This window comes from Stenella coeruleoalba (genome assembly GCF_951394435.1).
Source record: "Stenella coeruleoalba genome assembly, chromosome: 7".
In the NCBI taxonomy this organism is placed as follows: Eukaryota; Metazoa; Chordata; class Mammalia; order Artiodactyla; family Delphinidae; genus Stenella; species Stenella coeruleoalba.
Window position 1 is genome coordinate 42,956,977 of NC_137153.1, and position 21,760 is coordinate 42,978,736.

Below are 21,760 nucleotides of genomic sequence, written 5' to 3' on the forward strand. Positions count from 1 at the left end.
CCCTCAGAGGGAGAAGGCTGTGGCCACTTAGAGCCATGCAGCCTGAGCTTGGCTCTGCACCCACCCCTGTGCTTAACCCAGAGTGGGAACAGGTGTGACCCCACCCTCCCATGTGCTGCAGGGCTCATAACCGTGGCACCTAAGAGCACAATGAGGCCACCCGGCCCAGATCCAAATACCTGCTCTGCCACTCACTAGCTGTATGACCTTAGGCAGGACAGGAGAATAATAGCTCCCACCCCCCAGGGCTGCTGGGATGATGAAATGAGTTATGCCTGGCACATGGGGAGGGTGCGTGCTGTTATCACTCTACACCGTCTCGTGGTCCTCATGTCACCACGCCCACCTGACACCCAAGGAATCTGGGAGCTGGGGAGGCTGGCTCAGTAAGGGGTACAGAGGAGGGATTCCAGTCCTTTGTTGATATGATCTCTGCCGGGTTTTGTTTGGTCTTTAAATTGTGAAATATATTCTGTAAATGTATGTATAAAACATACAGGTACAGTTAAAATAACAGTAAAACATTAAAAAACAAAAACAAAATCTCTAAATAAACAAAAAAGCCCAAACACTTAAGTGCTCCCTACCTAGCTCTGACAGGTTAATTGAACCTCTCTGGACCTCAGTTTCCTCATCTGCAAAATGGGGGTCACATGGCCCAGAGAAATGAGGTGCTTCAGGTTTCAGTTTTGCCATCAGCATTCCACTATGATGGAACAAGTTTACCAGAGTTCACGGTCTCCCCTTGGGTCTGTGTTCAGGAGCCAAGGTGGTGGGGGGAGGTGCTGGAGGGTGTGTGCAGGGGATGCTCTGGGCTCAGTTGGGGGACTGAGTGAGTGATGGAGCTCAGAGGCTGAGAGATGAGACACATGGTTCAGAGCTAGGTACACCCAGGCACACAGATAAGGTCATAAGTCTGGGGCTGAGCCTTTGAGTCCTCCAGGGACCCAACAAAACCCTTGTTGGCTGATAAAGAGGATTCCTCAGATGAGGGTTCCAACAGGCCCCTGGAACAGCCCTGCCAGGGCCAGCAAGAATGTGTTCCTGCCCTCACTGCCCCGCCACATTCCTCCACCTATGCCCTGGCCTCTGGCCCCAGGTCAGGGGACATTAGACCGAAGATAAATTCCTAACGGAGGCCCAGTGCCAGGGCAGGGGAGACTGGATGGGGGAGACTGGTTGGAGACACAGGAGACAGTCTAGAGGTTGGATGTGCTGAATTAGAGGGACTTGTGGGACATCGTGGGAAAGGCAAGGGCCTGGGATAGAGAAAGCGCTTTGAAGCCCAGGGTGGTAGCTGAAGGCTTGCAGTTGGATGAGGTGCCCAGGGAGAAACGATGGAGACCTGGGGAGCACCCACGTTTTAGAGACGGCTAAAGAGGAGGAAGCAGCCAAGGCCCATGATCTCCCTGGGCCCCGGGAGCCCGAACACTCTGGGGCCTTAACTGACCTGTGCCTTGGGGCTGGTTCCTTCCCTCAGGTGGTTCAGACGGTCAGGGCAAGTGAGGGAAGCTCATGCCCTCCTGGGCAATGTGGAAAAAAGCCCTAGAGACCCTCACTCCACAGCACTTCCCCGTATCACTGAGTCCTGCAGCTTCAGGCCCCAGCTCTGGCTCTGGCAATTTCTGATTCCTGCCCTGTCCTCAGATCCCTGCCCTCTGGATGACAGAGTGCCCAGGGCAAAATCCTTGGACCTCTTCTCTTTCACCCTCCCTCCCAAAATGGCCAGCCTGCTGGAAGGCTGGTGAAATCACCACCCTTTAAATACCATTATATGCCAACAGCTCCCCAAATGAGATCTCCAGCTCAATCCTGTCTCCAGGCTTCAGACTCCCACAGACAACCGCCTACTGGACAGATTCTCATCCTGCAAGCCTGCTCCTCCCACACCCTCTCCTATCCCAGTAAATGGCAAATTCAATCTTCCCCTTGCTCAGGCCCAAAACCTTGAAGTCATTTCTGCTCCTCTCACACTCCACATCCCAGCTGCCAGCAAATCCTATAGGTGTTATCTGCAAATTCTATCTAGAATCCAACCACCTCTCAGCATTACAGCAGTGGTCTTCTGACTGCTCTCCCAGCCTCTCCGCTTGCTCTGACTCAGCCCTACAGTCTAGTCTCAATACAGCAGCTGGGATGATCCTTTCCAAAATTGAGCCAGATCTTATCATTCACTCCTCCGCCCGAAGCCTTCCAATGACCTCAAGGCCCCTGCTACTCTCTCCTTTATTCACCTTTTGGCCTGGTGGCTTTGCTGTTCCTTGAAGGTGCATGGCATGTTTCTACCACTGAGCCTTCGCCACGGCTGCTCCCTCTGCCTGGGATGTTTATCCTCCTGTGCCTATACTGTGTCTATCAATAAGAAGAGAAAAAACAGTATGAAAAAAAGAGATGAAAAGGTGATAAGCTTAAAAGATATTGGTTATAAACTCATCTAAAAAGTTTTAAAGAGTGCTTCCCTGAGGCAAAGTGTAAGTACTTCCCTCCCCCCATTCCCAGGCTCCTGGTTTGGGGATACACACTGCCCCCTCGTGGCCACCGTAGGAAAAGGACTCATCTTCTGGGGGTATTCTCTACATTGGGACATGGTATAAGCTTCCCTCCCACTTGTCCTGACCTGCTGGGCCACGCAGTCTTAGCGACTCCAGGATGAGCTGTGTGAGCTCCCACTGCTCTGCCCGTGGAGTGGGGAGGACACAGGTTTTGGGGTCAGACCTGGTAGGAATTTCAGATCCCCAATTCACTGAGTGGTCTTGGGCAAGTGATCTAACTTCTCCAACCTTCAGTTTCCTCATTGGGAAAATAAGGATACATACTTTATGGGGCTTTGAGGAGTAAAAGAGATGAGCACAGTGCTTGGTGTATCAAAAGTGCTCAAAAGCTGTTAGAAGCTATTCTTCTATTAGAAATTCTTGGGAAAGTGTGGGTAGGTGAAGACCCCTGACTCCCTCACCCATGTGGCAGGCTTGGGGTAGGCGGGGGGCGGGCCGGGGGTAAGGGGGCAGGTGACTGAACGTCCCAGCCCTTGCCAGAGCAGCTTCACGACTGCTCTGTTCCTTCCCTCCCTACGCCCTGAGAGACAGTCCTGGGACAGGATCCAGAGGCTTGACCATGCTGAGATGCCACATGACACTGGGAGACCCTCCCTACCCACTACCCTCCCAAAGGCTCGGGGCAGGAGGCAGGAACTATCACCCAGCTGACAGGTGGGAAAATCAATGCCCGGACACTGGAAGCAAACTGCTCAGGCACAGAGCAAGCTGAGGCAGCCAATCGGGGGTCCCAGCAGTTCAGCCGGGTTCTCTGCAGCAGGGTCTCCCAAGAGGCTGTGTGCATGAAACCTGGGGCTGAGGGCAGCCTAAGCCACTGGGAAGGACTCCAAGGGAACCGTGTGGGGAAGACAGCTCCCCCTTTCCTGAGGACGCAGCCCCTCCTGGCCTAGGTTGGGAAACCCAAGGCCTGGATTCCAATTCAGGCCTGACACACAGCCCTTAGAGCCCTGTCCATTCTGGCTGGGCCTTTCTAGACTGGGGTTGGTCTGGCTTAGAGAATGCCCTGGGGAATCTGTGAGCTCTCAAAGGCCACGGGAGATGGTATGGGACACCTGTGCTGAGGCCATGTGGGGAGTTTGGGAGGTAGAACTTTCCCGATGGCTGTGGCAGGTGTGTGAGTGAGGGGACCGATGAAGAAGGCAGGTCTGTGAAGGGGAAGGAGCTCTGGCCTGGCCTGGCCATCCCTCCCCAGTTCTGGAAGAGGAGGCACACCGGCAGGTTTTCCTTAGAGAACAAAATCTCCAGGCTCTCAGGCATGAAGCAAGGCCGGCACCACATGGGAAGGACTCCCTAAACTTCAGGATCCACTGTTTGAGACTCTGCACCTCCCCCACAAGACTGACATTCCTTCTTCCCCTCCCCTGGCCTCTTCCGCGGCCTGGCCAGGCCCTGTCCAGGACAGGATCCAGAGCGGCTTCACACAGACCCTGCAATTAGGAGGGCTGCTTTCATCTCCTTCCCGCACACAACCTTCCACCACACGCCAGACTGTACTGCTGTTGAGAGGAGCCAGCCCTGCTAGACAAGCCAGAGGGAATGCCAGAGTTAAGAACTTGGCCTCTGGAAAGCTCTGGCCCCATGAAGAAACTCCTGTTGGAGGAGACTGTGGGGCTGGAGGGGTGGGAAGATACCACCAGATTCTTAGGGAGCAAAAGTAGGGTCCTGATGCCCACTGGCTCCCTCCATGTAAGGGGTGGAGGTGTCTTTCCCTTTAGCCCACACTAAATGTAATTTACTTTGATGGGTAAAATTTTGTCTAAGGCCACTGCTTAGTGAAGAATCCACCAAACACATGAGAAACAGCTTCCCCTCGCTGAGGGGTCTGAGGTCCCTTTGGTGATCCAAGGGGAGTAGCTCCCTGCTGAACCCGGCAGCCTAGCCTACCTCCTGGATCTCCTGAACCTCTTCCCTCTTTGCAGCACCAACTCCCACCACCCTCTTCCTCTCACTTGGATCACTCTGGCAGCTCTTGGCTGGGTCTCTTGCCTCAAAGTTAGCCCTCCAATCCCTTTTACACACTCTGCCTGAGTAACAGCTCTAGGAACAGGGTGGGCAAACTAAGGTCATGGCCAAATCTAGCCTGTTTTTGAACAACCCACAAGCTAAGAATTTTTTTTTTTTAATTTCTAAAAGGTTGGAAAAAATAAAATTATTATTTTGAGACATGTAAAAATTCTATGAAATTCCGATTTGGTGTCTATAAAATGTTATTACAACAGAGTCATGCTCATCCCCTCATGTACTGTCTGGGGCTGTGTTCACACGACGGTGGCAGAGTTGGGTAGCCACAACATAAAGTCTAAAGTATCTGGCCCTTTACAGAAAACCTTTGCCAACTCCTGTCCTAGGTCATCAATCCAGCCATGCTGCTCTCTGCTTAGGATCCTTCAGTGGCTCCCTGTGGCTCTCTACAAACTGACCCCTGTCTACCTCTCCAGCTTAACAACTGTCTCTCCAGTTGTCTGCCCACTCTGGACAACTAATCCTTCCTCAAATCTCCCACAAACCACAGCCCTGGGCTTGTCTCATGCCTTTTACCTTTACTCAGCATGCCTCTCTCCTCCAAATGGCAGTCTACCATCTCAAGACTCAGCTCAAATGCTTCCTTCTGTTTTTGTTCCCCATCCAGGGGTCCTTCCCCTAAGCATGAGGGCTAATCCGTTCCTAGCATGCCACAAAAAAATCTTGGTATAGCCCTTCAGCTTTTAATAAACAGACTAATGACCTATTTGTGCCAGTCCAAACAATTTCATTTTATTTGTTCAGGTATGTGTCCCCCACTGGATTACTAACTGTAAAAGAACAGGCCATGTCCATTTCCCACAGCCCTAGCACATGCTGGCATGGGTAGGATGCAAGTATTCACCAGAAGTGGCCTGCTTAGCATTCTAATTTTTCACTTGGCTGGCATTATGTAGAAAGAAGATGCCTATATATTTTCCAGCTACTCTAAACTTTCAGCACCTATAACAGACCAGGCACCTCCATGTACGTTATCTCATTTAATCCTCACAACCCTGGTGAGTTAGGTGATATCTCCACTCCACCAGGCAGCAGCAAGCTGTTACGTGGCAGAGCTGGAATCTGAGATCAGGTCTCCTGCTTCCTGCTGATTTTGAGATGCTCTCAATGTACAGTTCACCCACTGAACTCACTGCTTGAAAGAAGCAACAGATGCTCATGAGCTTCCTGTTGGGTGTGGTGCCACTGACCTTCTACTAAACGGGCTCAGATAGAGGTGGTTTTGTCTCTGCCCTCCAGTCACCTGTTCCCATTGCTGTACATCATGTCCTTCAAGGCAGATCATCTGGGTCAGGACCAAAGGGCAGCCCTGCTCTTCCTAGTAAAATTAAGTGCCAGGCTTGTGATGTCACTTCTCAATTCTCCTTCTGTTGCTCTGGGGCTTGTGGCTTGCTCTGGAGCAGAAGGAAGTTGTTGGAAGTCTGGCCTCCATGCTGGAGAAGTGCCAATGCAGAGAGCCAAACTAATGTAACTATTGATGTACCTGCCTTAAAAGGAGCCTGAAGAATGCCTCCAGTGGGCTGCTGGCATAAGCCCTGGACTGTCCACATGGTTTTTTGAATATTCAAACAGAGGTCCAGAGCTCAGAGACAGGGAAAGCCAATACGGCTGCTGCAGGCCTGGGAGAAAGCAACAGAGGAAAGGTAAGTGTCCCAGAGACTCTTTCTCAACCAGAGAGAAGGGGTTAGGGCTGCACTGGTCAGTACACAGAGGCTGCAGTGTGAACCTGGGAGAAGGAGGAGCTGCTCTACGTCCTCCACCACCACAATGGATAGGCTAACCTGTCTGTCACCACACAGGCTCAGCGATGTGCTATGAGAGGCCCTCCCCCGGACTCCAGAAGATGGAATTCTGTAAAGTCACCCGACCCTTCTCCTAGGTCTGGAACTGATGGTACTGAGGACCACTAAAATAAGTTCAGCTAGGTAGGCCTACAAGAATTTTTGACAAAAGACTCAGCTAAGACAGCTGGGTTTAACCACATGTGTGATTCCAGCTGTGGTGTACCAATTCAGTGTTTGGCATTTTGGATTGAGAAGTTAGCCTATGTCTTTCCAAAGATAGCGATCACTTCGGATTAAAAAAACGAGGTGCACCTGATGCTGCAGGCATTTTCAGGAGGAGGATGGATAACTGGGACAACTGAGACCATGACTAAGTGACATTTTCAGGCTAAAATTCTGGTTTGACTAAATCAAGCCCCATATTCCCCCAACCATCAGGGCGATCACGGTGGTGGTGTGAGGAGCCTCTGCAAATACGACTGAATCACTAGTGACCGTCCAGTGAGAGACATACTGAAATACTTTATACAGACAGAAGAGAGGACACGGGGATTTCTGACACACTCATGCTTTGGATGTATCAGTTCAAGACAGTATGTGAGCTCTGAGTCCACCAGGCAGTTGGGAACAAACATGATCAATCTGCTGGCAAACGAGTCTCCACCCCACCTAATCATTCTTTTTTCTAAGTGCATCTTGATCGCCTCAGTCCTGGACATCAAAGTAGTCAATTACTGGCTCCTTGGCTATTTTCTGTAAATTACTGCTCCCAAGATTCCTGAAAAGCAAACACAGAATGATCAATCTTTTCTTGCTTGGGGGAAACAGATTCAGGTCTTGGAAAGTTCAGGATCAGCTGGTTTACCATGTGTGAAGCTTTGATAAGACAGTGGGGTCCACATGAGCTGGTAACTGTTGAAATTTGGTGACGGGCACACAGGGGTTTATATTAATATATTAATACCATTCTCTCTACTCTAAAAATTTTCCACAATTAAGTCTTACAAAAAAAAATACAGCAAGCAAAGGAAAAAAAAAGATAGCATGTCATAAACAGGCCCGTAACTTTACGTCCCCCAGGTGGTACTGGACACAGCTGTGGAGTAACATGAGGAAACGCAGCTTGTGCTGCTGGGAGTCCAGGCTGCCTGCTTCCAGGGCTAGAGCAGGGCTGGTGCTGGGGAGCTACACGGCCCCAGGTGCTCCTGGCTGAGGCTGTGCCCAATGGGCAACACCTAGTTGTCCCGTCCAGTTCCAGGGGAACACAGATGGCTAGGACGCTCATGGTGACCTTGCAAACTTCCCTACCCAGAGGTTCTGTGTAGGAGGTACTCCTAGGCTTCTGTGTGGAAGGCCAGAACAGGAGGAGGGACCCCACTGTGTTTCCCAGCAACTTCCAGCAGTGTGGCCTTGTCACAGCAGGGCAGCTGGCCCCCTCCTGGGAAGGGAGAGGAAAGGAAGGAGGGATGAAGACCCTCTCTGCTCCTGTCTGAGAAAACACCTGCCAGATTTGCTGCTTGCCAATGTGGTTTTCTTTTCTCCTTAAATCACAAACATATGTTTTTGTTGTAAAAATGCTTCAAACCATATATAAGTAGACAGAGCAAAACATGAATGTTCCCCCCTTCACTGTCAGCTCCCCGCTAGAATCCCACTTCCATCTCCAGAGTAACTGTTGTGGACCACATGATGTTCCTAAATCATCCGGTGTGACAGACTGAATCCATTTCCCAGTGTCACCACCTACACTGTGGAAATTATGGCCAGTGACTGTGCTCCCTGGAGGGGAAGTGGGCATTACAAACATCAGACTTGGGACCCCTCTGGAATGAACATATGTGTCTGACATCTCAGTCAAACCTTATATATCTGAACACAGCACCCCAAAGCCAGGCCCAAGGAGGCCGCCAATGGCTGGTGCAGCCCAGGGCAGTTCAGCCCCTGCTGGCTTCTCTGAACAGACAGGGCTCTTTGGAAAGCAGCTGAAGAACCCTTACTTGTCTGTCTGATGTCTGTGATGAGGAATCGGTGGTGGAGGCCGTGACTGTATCTCCTTTTCAAGTACACCTGTCAGCGTGGTAGGAGGACATATAGACTTCCCTCTGATAAAAGTAAAAACACAAAGCATTGAAAAGTTAGAACTGTCTGTGGAGAGAGGCAGACAGCTGGAAATCCAGTCCGAGACTTTCACTGTGACGCTGCGGAGCACTCTCTGATATGACCCGTCTCCTCTCAGGCATGATCAACTTTGTTTAACCCTTGTCCCTTTCACCCACCTCTGCTGGGCCTGCTACCTGCTTCCTCTCATCTCACACTTGAGTTTTCTTTGTTGGGAGGTTCTTCCGACTCCCCCTGGTTCTGACAGTGATCTTAGGTCCTACTGTCCCCTCCTGGCCCACACTACTGTCTTGGTTTCCTCTAATGGCAAACACTGTTTACAGAGGATGCCTTGAGTCACAGGTCAGCATTCTTCCTGTTTCCATCATGCAAGGAGGACACAAGGGAAAAAGGGACAGATGTGATGGGCAGGTACCCACTCCAGGCCCTCAGGGTCTGACGTGGATTGTATCCTTTAGGTGTGTCTGGCCTGAGGACTGAAGCATGGGCTTTACTTTCTGGTTTGGACCTTTAGATCAGTCAGAATGGCTGGCCCAGAGGCAGACTTTCCACCTCATCTTCCAAGGAAGGAAGTAAGGAAAGCAAATATTGGCCAGCCCTGTTTCCCAGGTCCAGCTTGCTCCACCGAGCAGTTCCTTCTGTAATGGCAGGATTCACCCACCTGACCGCAGTGACCACGACGTTGCGCTTCGGTTCACTGTCATAGCTCACGCTCTCCAGGCCGTACACCTGGGCCAGGTCGTGGATGATCCGGCGGTGGTCTCTGTTCATGGGAGGGAAGCAGTGGCTCTTCTTACTATTCTTTCCCTGTATTGAGGGAAAAGATGACTGATTGATAAAAATCATCTTGAAAACAGGATATGTCCACAGAGGTCCTTCCCACCATCCCAGAACAGCCTGGGTCAATAAAGAGACAGCTGAGTTTTGGAGGCCCACAGCACACAGCATTTCACTGACTGCTAAGCAAGCTGAGGCTGTGGGAGGATGAGGGCTGATGCACTTCCTTCATCTCCTCTGTGAGCCACAGGGTAGCAGTTGGCCGGGGTTAGAGGAACAGAAGGCAAGTAAACTGAGACTTACACGGACAGTGCAATGGTTCCTCCTGTGGGGCCCGTAACTGGGGAGTGAGTGATGTTCCCAAGAAATGACTAAATAAATTGAAGACTTATAAACAAGAAAATCTCACTTCCTATAAAAAGTACATTCTACGCTAAAAATCACGAGTGTACAGATACAGACACGCAAGCACAGAAATACATTTGCTCAGGCTTCCTAATTAGGAGGGGAACAATGGTCCCATTTTCTCCTCTGTGTTAGTATCCTGCTGGGAAGTGGGAACAGAAAGGAAGGGGATGAGGGGATGGCGGGAAGGAAACCCATCTTCACAAGATGTGGAGCTAAAGTAGCCACCTTGCCCTCACCCACAGGCCCCTGAATGAAGAGGGAGCCACCGAGGGGCTGGCTGCCTCCAGGACAGCTTCACTCTCTTAAAGGAGTCTGTGCCACTACCCATTCAACTTTTCATCCTCGCCCAACGGTTTCTCTCCTGCCTTTGGGGCACTAAGAACCAGTGTGTCCCATTATACAACAGCCCTTCAGAGATCTGAGGACCGAGCATGTCTTCCTAAGTATCCCTACTGAATCTCCTTCGTCCAGAGTTTCTTCACCCATTCTTAGGCACAGAGCTAGGATTTTTATTTACATTTAATATTATTGCAGGTATCTTTTCTGAACCAGGACAGGGTTTCCATGGATGTTATAATGGATGGGCTTTTGGGAAAGATAAGGATCCTCAAGGCAGCTGTGACTTTTTCCTGTAACTACTTTATACCGACAGTGTTTCTGGGACTTGACTTTTTTATCAAGCTGGCCTTAGAGACATGTACAGCTGGATGTTTTGACTTCAACCTTATTCACGGCCTCCACAAGGGCTTCCATTTCCTTCTCAATGTCACTGACAAACTTTAAGTCCTTCCTGAAATGAGAAATAACCACAGTTAATTTCATTTGTTTCTGATCTTCTGAGAATCCCTTCTACCCACCCTCTGCCTGTAAAGTGCAGGCAGTGGACAATGTGGGCAGAAAACCTGCAGAGGTCAGGAACTGTCAGATAACAGAAGGTTGAATGTGATGGAACAAAGGAAGAGAAAGTAAGAAATCAAATATGAGAAAAGGGAAGATGGAAGGAGAACTAGCCACCAGAAGGCCAGGAGACTGGAGGAAAATGAGACTTTTTACCACCCAAGTGAGGACCACCCATGTGATTAAGACCTGGGCACACAGAGGTGGAATGTAACCAGAGATCCTTCAATTCAGGCTAGTCCAGCCCTTGGGGGGCCCCGACTCCCACCACAGGGCCCAAACACACACACACACACACACACACACACACACACACACACACTCTTTCTCCCCCACACACACACACACACACACACACTCTTTCTCCCCAAGTTCAATTCTTCAATGGGACAGTTCTGAGAGACCAAGAGAAGGATTTTTATTAAATATCATATAATCCCTTATAGATATATAAAGTGGCTCAATCACAGAGGACTGCATATTAGTTACTACATCTTAAAAGATCACTCTGGTAAGCCACAATTAAGAAAGTAGGTAACAACTTACATACCTAGCATCTTCTTTCAAACTGTCACTGAATTTTGACCCTGAAGAACGTACGTTGAAAGGATCAGAATCATCACTGATATGAAATGCCTCTGCTAACCGCCTGAAAGTGAGAGAGAAGTAAGTAAATGAAAGGAAAGGAGGGGGAGGAAAACTATCTCATAGTAACAGAGTGCCCCCCAGGTCCTAAATTCTTTATACATTAATGATCTCATTTCAATAAACCTAATTATTAAGGAGAATAAGAACAACTTGGGACAAGATATTGAATTGTCTTCAAAGAACAAAAAAAATAAGACAGATCTAGATGGTTCTGAGCAAGCTGTAGGCTGACACTGGGGACTTAGATTGTTAGGTGAAGAGAAGGCTGAGGGAGGGAAAGCACTGGGGATGGTCAATGGGGGATGACTTCCTTTGAGGTTTCACCTAAACATCAGATACATAGACAGATAATATTAAAGTTAATATCACTTTAGAAAATAAAGAATTGCATTTACAACATAAGCTCTGCGTTACTTTTAATGTATTTCCTTTCAGATTTTTCCTCTGTAATTTTAAGTAGTTGCAATCAGTGTATATAAAACTTTGAATCTTTTTTCACCTTATTATTATATGATTAGCATTTCTCATATTACTATTTGATTTTCACACTCCCTGTATTAATAGCTGCATAATCTTCTAATTATATATATCCCCCAATTTACTTAAACAGTCCCCATTTAGGTTTCTTTTGTTTGTTTTTTCTTGTTTTGCTCTTTTTCTTTTTTCATTTTTTTTAAATTTATTAAAAAAGTTTTTTTTATATCCCATTTAGGTTTCTTCAACAGTTCTCCAGCTTCTCAATATTATAAGTAACACAATATCTCTGAACAAAAAGCTTTTGAGATTATTTTTCTGGAAAATGTTTCCAAGGTGTGGGATAACTGGGTTAAATGGTATGGACATCAGACCCTTGATATCGTGGTCTAAGGGCTCCACAGTGCTGCTTCTGTTTTGACCAGCAGTATGTGAGTTTCGTGGCACCTCACCAACATCCAGGTATATATGTCGGGGTTTTTTTGTTTGTTTGTTTATTTTTAAAGATAGATAAAATTGAGCTTAGCACTTAGTACAGTTTTCTTTTACACAGAGATAGGGGTCTCTTACATGCTTCATGCCCATAAGAATTTGGTTTACTGTTGCTAGATTTTCTAATTTTTTAAGGTTTAATTTTCAAATTTTTAAGAATTCCTAAGGGGGAGATATTTCGATGTTTTGATTAGTTGGCCACTAATTCAAACACAAACACCAATAAAACATGTCTGTGGGATGAATATGGCCAGCCAGTTTTTCATTTTTGCAATGGAGCATATATTTGCAACTTTATTTATCTATCTATTTTTTATTTTGGCTGTGCTGGGTCTTCGTTGCTGGCTTCTCTCTAGTTGCAGCACACAGGCTCCAGAGCACGCGGGCTCAGTAGCTGTGGTGCGTGGGCTCCAAAGCACACGGGCTCAGTAGTTGCAGTGCGCGGGCTTCTCTCTAGCTGCGGCATGTGGGTTTAGTTGCCCCACGGCGTGTGGGAATCTTAGTTCCCCAACCAGGGATTGAACCCATGTTCCCTGGATTGGAAGGCGGGTTCTTAACCACAGGACTACCAGGGAGGTCCCTATTTGCAAGTTTAGATGGTATTCTCAATTCACATTTTTTTTTTCCTTAGGTCTGTGAGTATTTAAGAAAGAATCCTTACATAAAGGGTCATTATGTCATCATTCAAAGATCGAGGAGAAATTCAAAAGGCTTTCAGAAATAGCTAGTTCTAATCAATAACTGACATTTGCCGAGCATCTACTATGGTTTAGGCTTGTGCCAAGAGTTTTATGTATATCTTCCTTAATTTTAATGTATAATCCTCATAACAACTCAGGGAGGTAGGTACTATTATTGTCACCATTTCCCCAAATATTTAAGAAAATTAAGGCTTGGAGAAAGAATGTGATTTGCCCATGGTCACATTGCTAACTGATTTGTGAAGCCAGGATTCAAATCTGGGCAATCTAAGCTAGAGCTCTGGCTGGCTCTAACTACCATGAAATACTGTCTCAACTAAACAAAGGTGCATTTCCATGTTTTTGAGACCTTCTGTGTATTCACTACAGCATTTCTGAATATTTAGGACTCTTAGTTCACATTTTGGAGTGCAGAACAATGTTACAGTCCTTAAGGGACAAGAGTTTTGAATAGCAGTTATTACAAAGTTACCATAAGGGTCAAACCAAGGGAAATTTGGGCAGTGCTATTAATCATCATATTATCTTCTATATATTTAGCCACCTAAAGAGGTATTGTTAACAACTGTTGAAGGTCAAACTTCTAGGTAAAACAAGACTGCACTTTGTCTGCATTTGTCTGTTTCTGCTTAACTTTTTATCTTGAAAAATTTTCAAAGAAAGATAAGTTACAAGAATATCACAATGAACGCCCACATACTCTTCAGCTAAATTCTCTAAATGTTAATATTTTCACAGAGCTATACCTTTAATCTTTGTTGGAACAAGAAAGTTTGCCAGTCATTGAATAAATGTCCCTTAATCTGATAAGGAGTATATTCAAATAACTTACAGCAAACACCATACATAGTGGTGAAATACTTAAAACTTTCCCTATGAGACTGGAGATAAGTTAGAAATGCCTATTATCACCACCCTTCATTCAACACTGTACTGGAGGACGGCCCTGGTGGCACAGTGGTTAAGAATCTGCCTGCCAATGCAGGGAACACAGGTTCGAGCCCTGGTCCGGGAAGATCCCACATGCCACAGAGCAACTAAGCCCGTGCACCGCAACTACTGAGCCTGTGCTCTAGAGCCCCTGAGCCACAAGTACTGAGCCCACGTGCCACAAGTACTAAAGCCCACATGCTTAGAGCCCATGCTCCACAAGAGAAGCCACCACAATTAGAAGCCCGCGCACCGCAATGAAAGTAGCCCCCGCTCACCACAACTAGAGAAAGCCTGCGCGCAGCAATGAAGACCCAATGCGGCCAAAAAATAAATAAATAAAATCAATCAATTAACAAACAAACAAACAAAAAAACACTGTACTGGAGGCCTAGCCAGTGCAATAAGGCAAGAAAAAGATAAAAGTTAAGAATTAGAAAGAAATTAGAAGAGGACATGATTGTGTACATGCAAAATCTAAAAGAAGCTAAACTGTTAGAAATAAGTAATTTAGCAAGGTTGTGAATACAGGTCAACAAATATCAACTGTATTCCTATATGCCAGCAACAAGCAATTAGAGAATTAAATTTTAAAAGTGATACAAGAAAAAATACCAGTTATAATAGCATCAAAATACATCAAATAGCAAGGAACTAAAATCTACTGAAAAATGTACAAAATCTATATAAAGAAAACTATAAAATATCATTGAGAGAAAACATGACTAAATAGAAGGATATACTTTGCTCATGGATTAGAGGCCTCAATATTATAAAGATCTCAAATCTCTCCAAACTGAACTATAAATTAAATACCAGCTCAATCAAAATCCCAGTATTTTCTTTTTTTTTTTGCAAATATTGATAAGCTATTTCTAAAATTTAAATGGACATGCAAATGGCCAAGAACAGCCAAGACAATCTTGGAGAAAGACCATGTTTGAAGAGACATGCTACTAGTTATAAAGGTACAGTAATTAAGATAATGTGATACAAGCGCAATGGAATAGAATGAGCTCAGAAGTAACCCATACACAATATGAATACTTGATTTAAGACAAAGGTGGCACTGCCACCTTTCCCAGATCACTGGGAAAAGGATTTCTTGATAAATGATGTTGGTCAAATGAATATTTGTATGGAATCATGAACCCTCCTTATACCATTCTTAGAAAAAAAAAAAAAAATTGGTCCAGGTCAACTGTAGATCTAAACATGCAAGGTAAAATAAGGCTCCTAGATAATAACACAGAATATCATCACGACCTCAGGATAGGTAAATATTTCTTAAACAAGACATAAAAAGTACTATTCACTAAGGAAAAGACTGATAAACTGGACTACATTAAAATTAGAAACTTCCGTTTATCAAGACACCAGTTACAGAGTGAAAAGTGAAGGCACGGAGTGTGAGGAAAACAATATATAAAACAAAGGACTCATATCCAAAATATATACAGAATTCCTAGTAATCAATATGAAAAAGACAGATGATACAATTAAAAAAATAAGCAAAGACCTGAATAGGTACTTCACAAAAGAGGATATCCAAATGGCCAACAAACATATGAAAAGGTGTTCAACCTCACCAGTCATCAGACAAATATAAATTAGAAGCTCAATGATATCCAGTTATACATCTACAAAAATGGATTAAAATGAGAAAGACTGACAATTCCAAGGGCTGACACAAACAGAGAGCAACGGAAAATATGACCCTGCTCGTGGGAGCGTACCTGGTACAACCATTTTGGACACTGTTCGGCAGAATCAATTAAAGCTGAAAATATGCATACCCTATTAATCAGCAATTCTACTCCTGAGTTTATATCCAACAGAGATGAGTACATATATATAGCAAGGCAAGTATAAGGATATTCTTAAAAAAGCATTATTTGTAATAGCCCAACACTGATAACAACACATATATCTATAAACTATAGAATAGATAAATGATGATAAATTAACACAATAAAATGTCACGCCAAAATGAAAATTAACAAAATGCTGGTACATGTAACAACAGGAATGAACGTCACAAATGTAATGAAAGAAACCAGACAAAAATAATACAAACAATATGATTTCATCATTTACATAAAGTCCAAAAGCAGACAAAAATAATCTAAACTGTTAGAAGTCAGGATAGAGGCTATATCTCGGTGGAGTGTAAGAGTGGGTTCTGGTAGTTTTCTATCTCTTGAACTTGGTGCTGATTACACCACTGTATTCCCTTTGCGATGACTCACTCATCACTATAGTTCTGATCTATATGAAGTATATTATACTTCAACGTAACAGTTCATTAAAAGAATTTTAAGCCTCTTGTCTCCATTGGAATCAGGAAGTCTGTCAGTCTCTGAATTAGTATGCTTTGGAGCATGTGATGTTTATACTTGCCTGAAACCACACAAGCTCATGTTTCAGAAATATGCTGAAATCACCTAACTGGTTTATCCTCAGACACTTTGATTCTTGATGACTGAATTTCTCCTGCTCCCCAACAGCAGCAAAAGACTCAGAGCAGGTGCTGAATGAATGCTTGAAGGGTTGCTCCCTCCCACTAATTTCACAGAGCTCAAGGACAATTAGATAAACAGCAGTTGAAACTACTTACTTTCTCCTTTCCAAGGCTGAACACTCCTCATCACACTCCAGCCTTGAGAAGCAAATGAAAAAAAATTAAGTCAGGGTACAAGTTTCACAGCTCCTACTCAGCAATAAGTTCTTAGATGGTCAACCTGGAGACAGAACAGACTGGCCAAAATAATGGCTGGACGGGGTCCTTCTCAAGGACAGGTGTGCAGGCCTCTGAGTTACGGGAGACTAGGAGTTCTCAGAAAGGCTTCAGAGTGTCCCCTGGCTGCTCAGCCCCCAAAAGTTCCCGGCGCCCCCGCAACAACCCCACCTCCCTCTCTCGACACAGCAAACTACTCTGTTCTCTGTTCCCCTGTGGGTTGGAATAGACACGTCAAGGTCTCTGCTTCCTCTGGCTACTGTCTGCAGTGAGGCCCAGAAAAGCTTCCTCTGGTCTTAGCTGTATCCCAAGTAGGACTCACTGCATTGGAGTGGGTGTGGTCTCTTAATATCAGATGTCTGTTGAACACCGACTGTGTGTGCAAGGCTTTCCTGTTGCAGACTGACACAAATGAATGGTTCCTGCCCTTTGGAAATTAAGTCTAATGGGAGAAAGAAGGCACAGCTACACATCTAAAAAATTACCTGGCTTGGTGAATTTCCTTCTTAGTAATTAACTTGCTGATTTCCACTGAATCTCCAAGCTGCATGTCTGTTATTTTGGAGGCCATGGAAATAGCAGCTATTCTGAAGTATATAAAAGAAAGGGAAGATAAAAAAAGAGAAAGGGAAGGAAGGTGTTGCAGTTTCACAAGAACCTCCCCATACCAGGCACAGAGAACACTTCTTTCAAGGCAAATCTACCACTCGACAATCTGTGTGGCCTTGGAAGCCCATCTATTATGAACTATCCACACGTTTATGTGGTATCTCCTCAATTAGATGCTAAGCAGCTCCATAGGAAATGAGGTAATCCATTCCTCAGTACCCCCTTGAGCATCCGGGCCAATGCCAGGCACTCAGTGTGTATTCAAACACAGTCAATCTGATGTCTGCATACTCCTAAAGTCCCATCTCCATGGTGCATCTTTGCATCTATTCGTCCATCCATCCCTAAACACCTCCACTTCTGTACGGTGTGACCACACAGGTCCCAAGATTTCAGGAGGCTGCAAAGACAACTCACAGAACAGTCAGAACCCCCCAGACCACAGCCGGAGCGCAGGACCTGGTCCTGACTGTGCCCCAAGCGGTGGAACGCTGAAGCAATGCACGCAACTTCAGGACATCTTCCCTTCTGATCTCATGGTGTCATAAGACCAAAAGGGAGAGAGACAGGAAGGAGGAGGAGAGGAGAGAAACAAAAAGGTTATTTCACAAATTAAAGTTAGGGAAGGTAAGGTACATAAAGCAGTACTTTCTCTTTTAACCAGAAAAACTAGACTCAAGAAAATGTATTTAAAAATCCTTCCTTAAAAGTTGCAAAGATCCTACAATAGACTCCTGTATACCCTTTATCTAGACCCACCAATTGTTAACATTTAAGTAGCACTAACCTTCGATAAGTACTGGATGCTTCAGAGCAAATCATGATTTCTTTTCTTCGTCCACATTCACACTGCAGCTCTATCTGAAATAAGATTAACATGTAGCAACTTTCAGCCCACGATAAATATGTGAATGGGCAGGTTTCACTTTTAAAGCCTCTCTCAAATCAAACCACGGCAGAGAATAGAGAGACGGTGAGTGGCTACCCTCCAAGATGGAGGAGCTAACCACACATGCAAACTGACAACGTGGTGGTTCACATGCTAGGAGGGAAGTGTCCAGTTGACAGTGCCCCTTACTGGGAATGACTTCTGTCCTTAATCCTGCCTGAAGGGTCAGGCCTAGAATGAAGTTTTTACCACTGAACCAGAGGTAGACACTTGACCCAGGACCAGCCAAGGTCTAATTGACTCCACTTCATCCCTCTGCTTTCACCTCTTTGGCGGGGAGACCTTGCTTAATCCCTCAGACCAGGTAAGTCCCTCACTCACATGTTCTTGTGGTACCCGCTACAAGGGGGTAACTACTCCTTCACGACATTACCACAGTCACAGTTAATAATCTGAGTAGTTAATTAGTATCTGTCCCTCTAATTAAAGGAACCACGTGTCCACTGTTCACTGGTGGAGCCCCAGCACCTATCACAGCATTACATCTTATATAAAATAGACACTTAAGTATTTGTTGAATAAATGGAGGGGACAATCAGAGTCTCTCTTGAGAATTTGATTGAAGGGAGACAGAAACTGGTCAGGTGGCAGTGGGTACTTTCTGAATTAAAAGACCATCTCAAGCTTGGCAGATAGAAGTCTGTACAATTTACTCCACCCTTCTCTTGTTAACTTAACTTGCAGTTCCTTGCAACCAAAGACCCCTGGTAAGGATGTGTGCCCAGGTGCCACTGTAGGCAGTTCTGGACTCATCAGCAGCCCCAGAACCACAGTCAGTCCCCACCAGGAGCCAGGATTACTCACCTTGGCTTTGCAAGCAGTCACAGGGCAGGGTGAGCTGAGGTGGCAAGGTGCCATACATGGGTGGCCACAGTCAGCTCTGGAGATGGTGCAGGGCTGCTTGCAGACCTCATCCACAAGACACTCTCCTTTGTGACAGAGTCTCTGACACCTGTGCATCCCACACGGTAGCGTGGCACTGCAGGGCAATCCGCAAGAGATATCAACCAGGTGACAAGGGATGTTGCTTCGTAACTAGGAGAGACAGAAGTAGCCAGATTCTCATCTCCATGCAGGATTCAGGGTGGATTTTAACTTCCTACTTAAACATTTCTGAACTTTCAAAAAGAGCAAGTTTTTAAAAAAGTTATTTTTATCTGAAACAAAAATCTGGCTGTTTTTCAAAGTCTGAAAGGTTAGTTTGAAAAGAAAACAAACCTGAACCTTATTTAATAATGCTTGTTATGGGACTTCCCTGGTGGTGCAGTGGTTAAGAATCTGCCTGCCAATGCAGGGAATATGGGTTCAATACCTGGTCCGGGAAGATCCCACGTGCCGCGGAGCAACTAACCCCGTGCACCACAACTACTGAGCCTGCACTCTAGAGCCCACGTGCCACAACTACCGAAGCCCGCGCGCCTAGAGCCTGTGCTCGCAACAAGCCACTGCAGTGAAAAGCCTGCACACCACAACAGAGTAAACCCCACTCGCTGCAACTAAAGAAAGCCTGCGAGCAGCAACAAAGGCCCAATGCAGCCAAAAAAAAAAATAATGCTTGTTATGATCTAAAAGGATTTGTTTTAGCAGCCGAGTGTGACTTGCAACATAAACTTCCCAAGGTGGGTAACAAGCATGTGAAACCAGATAACTAGGGAGTTTCTGAAAATTTTATGACTAACTGGGAGGATCAGGTGACCTTTTCCCTTTACAAACAGCTAGGGCACTGAGTTCACAGAAACCCTGGGGGTGGGGGCACCCTTGGCTCATCGTTTCAAGACTGCTTGCAGGGCTGTTTTATGTAATTAATTACTCAACTCTCCTCACATCTCCCAACCCATGATCTCCATAGTTTTAGACAGCTCTGTCATTAAAAAAATTAAGAGGGGCTTCCCTGGTGGCCCAGTGGTTGAGAGTCCGCCTGCCGATGCAGGGGACATGGGTTCGTGCCCTGGTCCGGGAAGATCCCACATGCCGCAGAGCGGCTGGGCCCATGAGCCATGGCCGCTGAGCCTGTGCGTCCGGAGCCTGTGCTCCGCAACGGGAGAGGCCACAACAGTGAGAGGCCTGCGTACCGCAAAAAAAATAAAAATAAAAATTAAGAGGCAACAGGCCGTGGACCAACCAAATCATTTTTTTTTTCTTGAGAAATTGCCTCCATTCAGGATTCTTCACTCCAGGAAAAAGATGCTGGAATTTTATTCCTGTGGAACCAAAGGTTACTCTTACATATTCACTCAAATTCTTTTAAGAACCCTCAAAATGAGGAATATACTTCGGTTCTGGTGACAAACTTGTACTCTTGAAGAGGCCCCCAAAGCCTAGGATGTACATGCTTTGTAATCAGTATTTTGGTAGAATGTAGTTCCCAGTCATTAAACACTCACCTACTCCACCACTGGGATAATTTGTGCACATGCTATGCCCTCTGTTGTCCCCTCCCCACATTACTTGCCTGTCTTCTCATTGTTCTTTAGGATGTTACTTATGCTACTTCCTCCAGAAACACCTTTCCTGGGTAAGGGTAAGGGCCCCTTCTATCCCCTTCAGTACTCTGTACTTCCCACACTACTGTACTTTTTTTTTTTTTCAGTATTTATTTATTTGGCTGTGCCAGGGCTTAGTTGCGGCATGCAGGATCTTTTAGTTGTGGCATGCATGATCTAGTTCCCCGACCAGGGATTGAACCCGAGCCCCTTGCATTGGTAGCACAGAGTCTTAACCACTGGACCACCAGGGAAGTCCCACACACTACTGTACTTATAATCGACTGTTTACATGTCTGCTTCCCGCCTCAGAGTTAAGGCTCCACAAGGGCAGGGGCGGTACCTGTCTTGTTCATTTCTGAATCACCCAAACCTAGCCTGTTACCTAGTACATAGCAGGTACGCAGTAAGTATTTGTTGACTGAAGTCCATCAACACAAAGATGACACATGGATGTCTTAGAATGGTTACTCTCAGAGGAAGTGAGATTTTTAAAGGAAGAATAAATACCAAGGATTATGACTTGAGAAGCACTGACAGGAAATAAGTGGAGAAAAATATGTCTATCAAGATAAGAATACTGGGCTTCCCTGGTGGCACAGTGGTTGAGAATCTGCCTGCCAATGCAGGGGACACGGGTTCGAGCCCTGGTCTGGGACGATCCCACATGCCGCGGAGCAACTGGGCCCGTGAGCCACAATTACTGAGCCTGCGCGTCTGGAGCCTGTGCTCCACAACAAGACAGGCCGCGATAGTGAGAGGCCCACGCACCACGATGAAGAGTGGCCCTCACTTGCCACAATTAGAGAAAGCCCTCTCACAGAAAGGAAGACCCAACACAGCCATAAATAAATAAATAAATAAACAAACAAAGCAAACTGTCAACAAGTAAAAATAAATAAACACTATTTAAAAAAAAAAGATAAGAATACTGAAAGCATATTGTCATAGTTGTCAAGAGTTTCAAGAAATGTTGGCCAACATGTTACTAAGTAAAAAAAGCAGGTTACAAAACAGTATAATCTTCATAGAGTAGGGGAAAGAGTGTATTACACATGCCTGGAAGTCTATACACCAGGATGTTAAAAGTATTTCTTTCTGCATAGCAAAACTGTATTATCTTAATCGTCTACAATGAATATGCATTTTTAAAATAAACAAATCTTTTTAAAGTGTTTC

At 45.7% G+C, this 21,760-nt stretch overlaps 1 protein-coding gene across 5 annotated transcripts in view; it reads right to left on the bottom strand.

Moving 5' to 3' along the window:
* Positions 1-2,860: 2,860 nt before the first annotated feature.
* NFX1 (nuclear transcription factor, X-box binding 1) overlaps positions 2,861-21,760 on the bottom strand; it is an 82,262-nt gene continuing 63,362 nt past the window's right edge. For 3 of the 5 annotated variants that reach the window (XM_079926163.1, XM_079926160.1, XM_079926162.1), the window contains 9 exons: positions 18,903-19,133; positions 17,937-18,010; positions 17,026-17,127; positions 16,421-16,462; positions 11,109-11,207; positions 10,385-10,451; positions 9,138-9,283; positions 8,356-8,460; positions 6,205-7,136 (listed from right to left, as the gene is read on the bottom strand). In XM_079926163.1, the coding sequence (XP_079782289.1) occupies positions 7,064-7,136; positions 8,356-8,460; positions 9,138-9,283; positions 10,385-10,451; positions 11,109-11,207; positions 16,421-16,462; positions 17,026-17,127; positions 17,937-18,010; positions 18,903-19,133 (939 nt within the window). In that variant the 3' untranslated portion in view covers positions 6,205-7,063. The other 2 variants (XR_013829040.1, XM_079926161.1) reach the window with 2 other exon arrangements.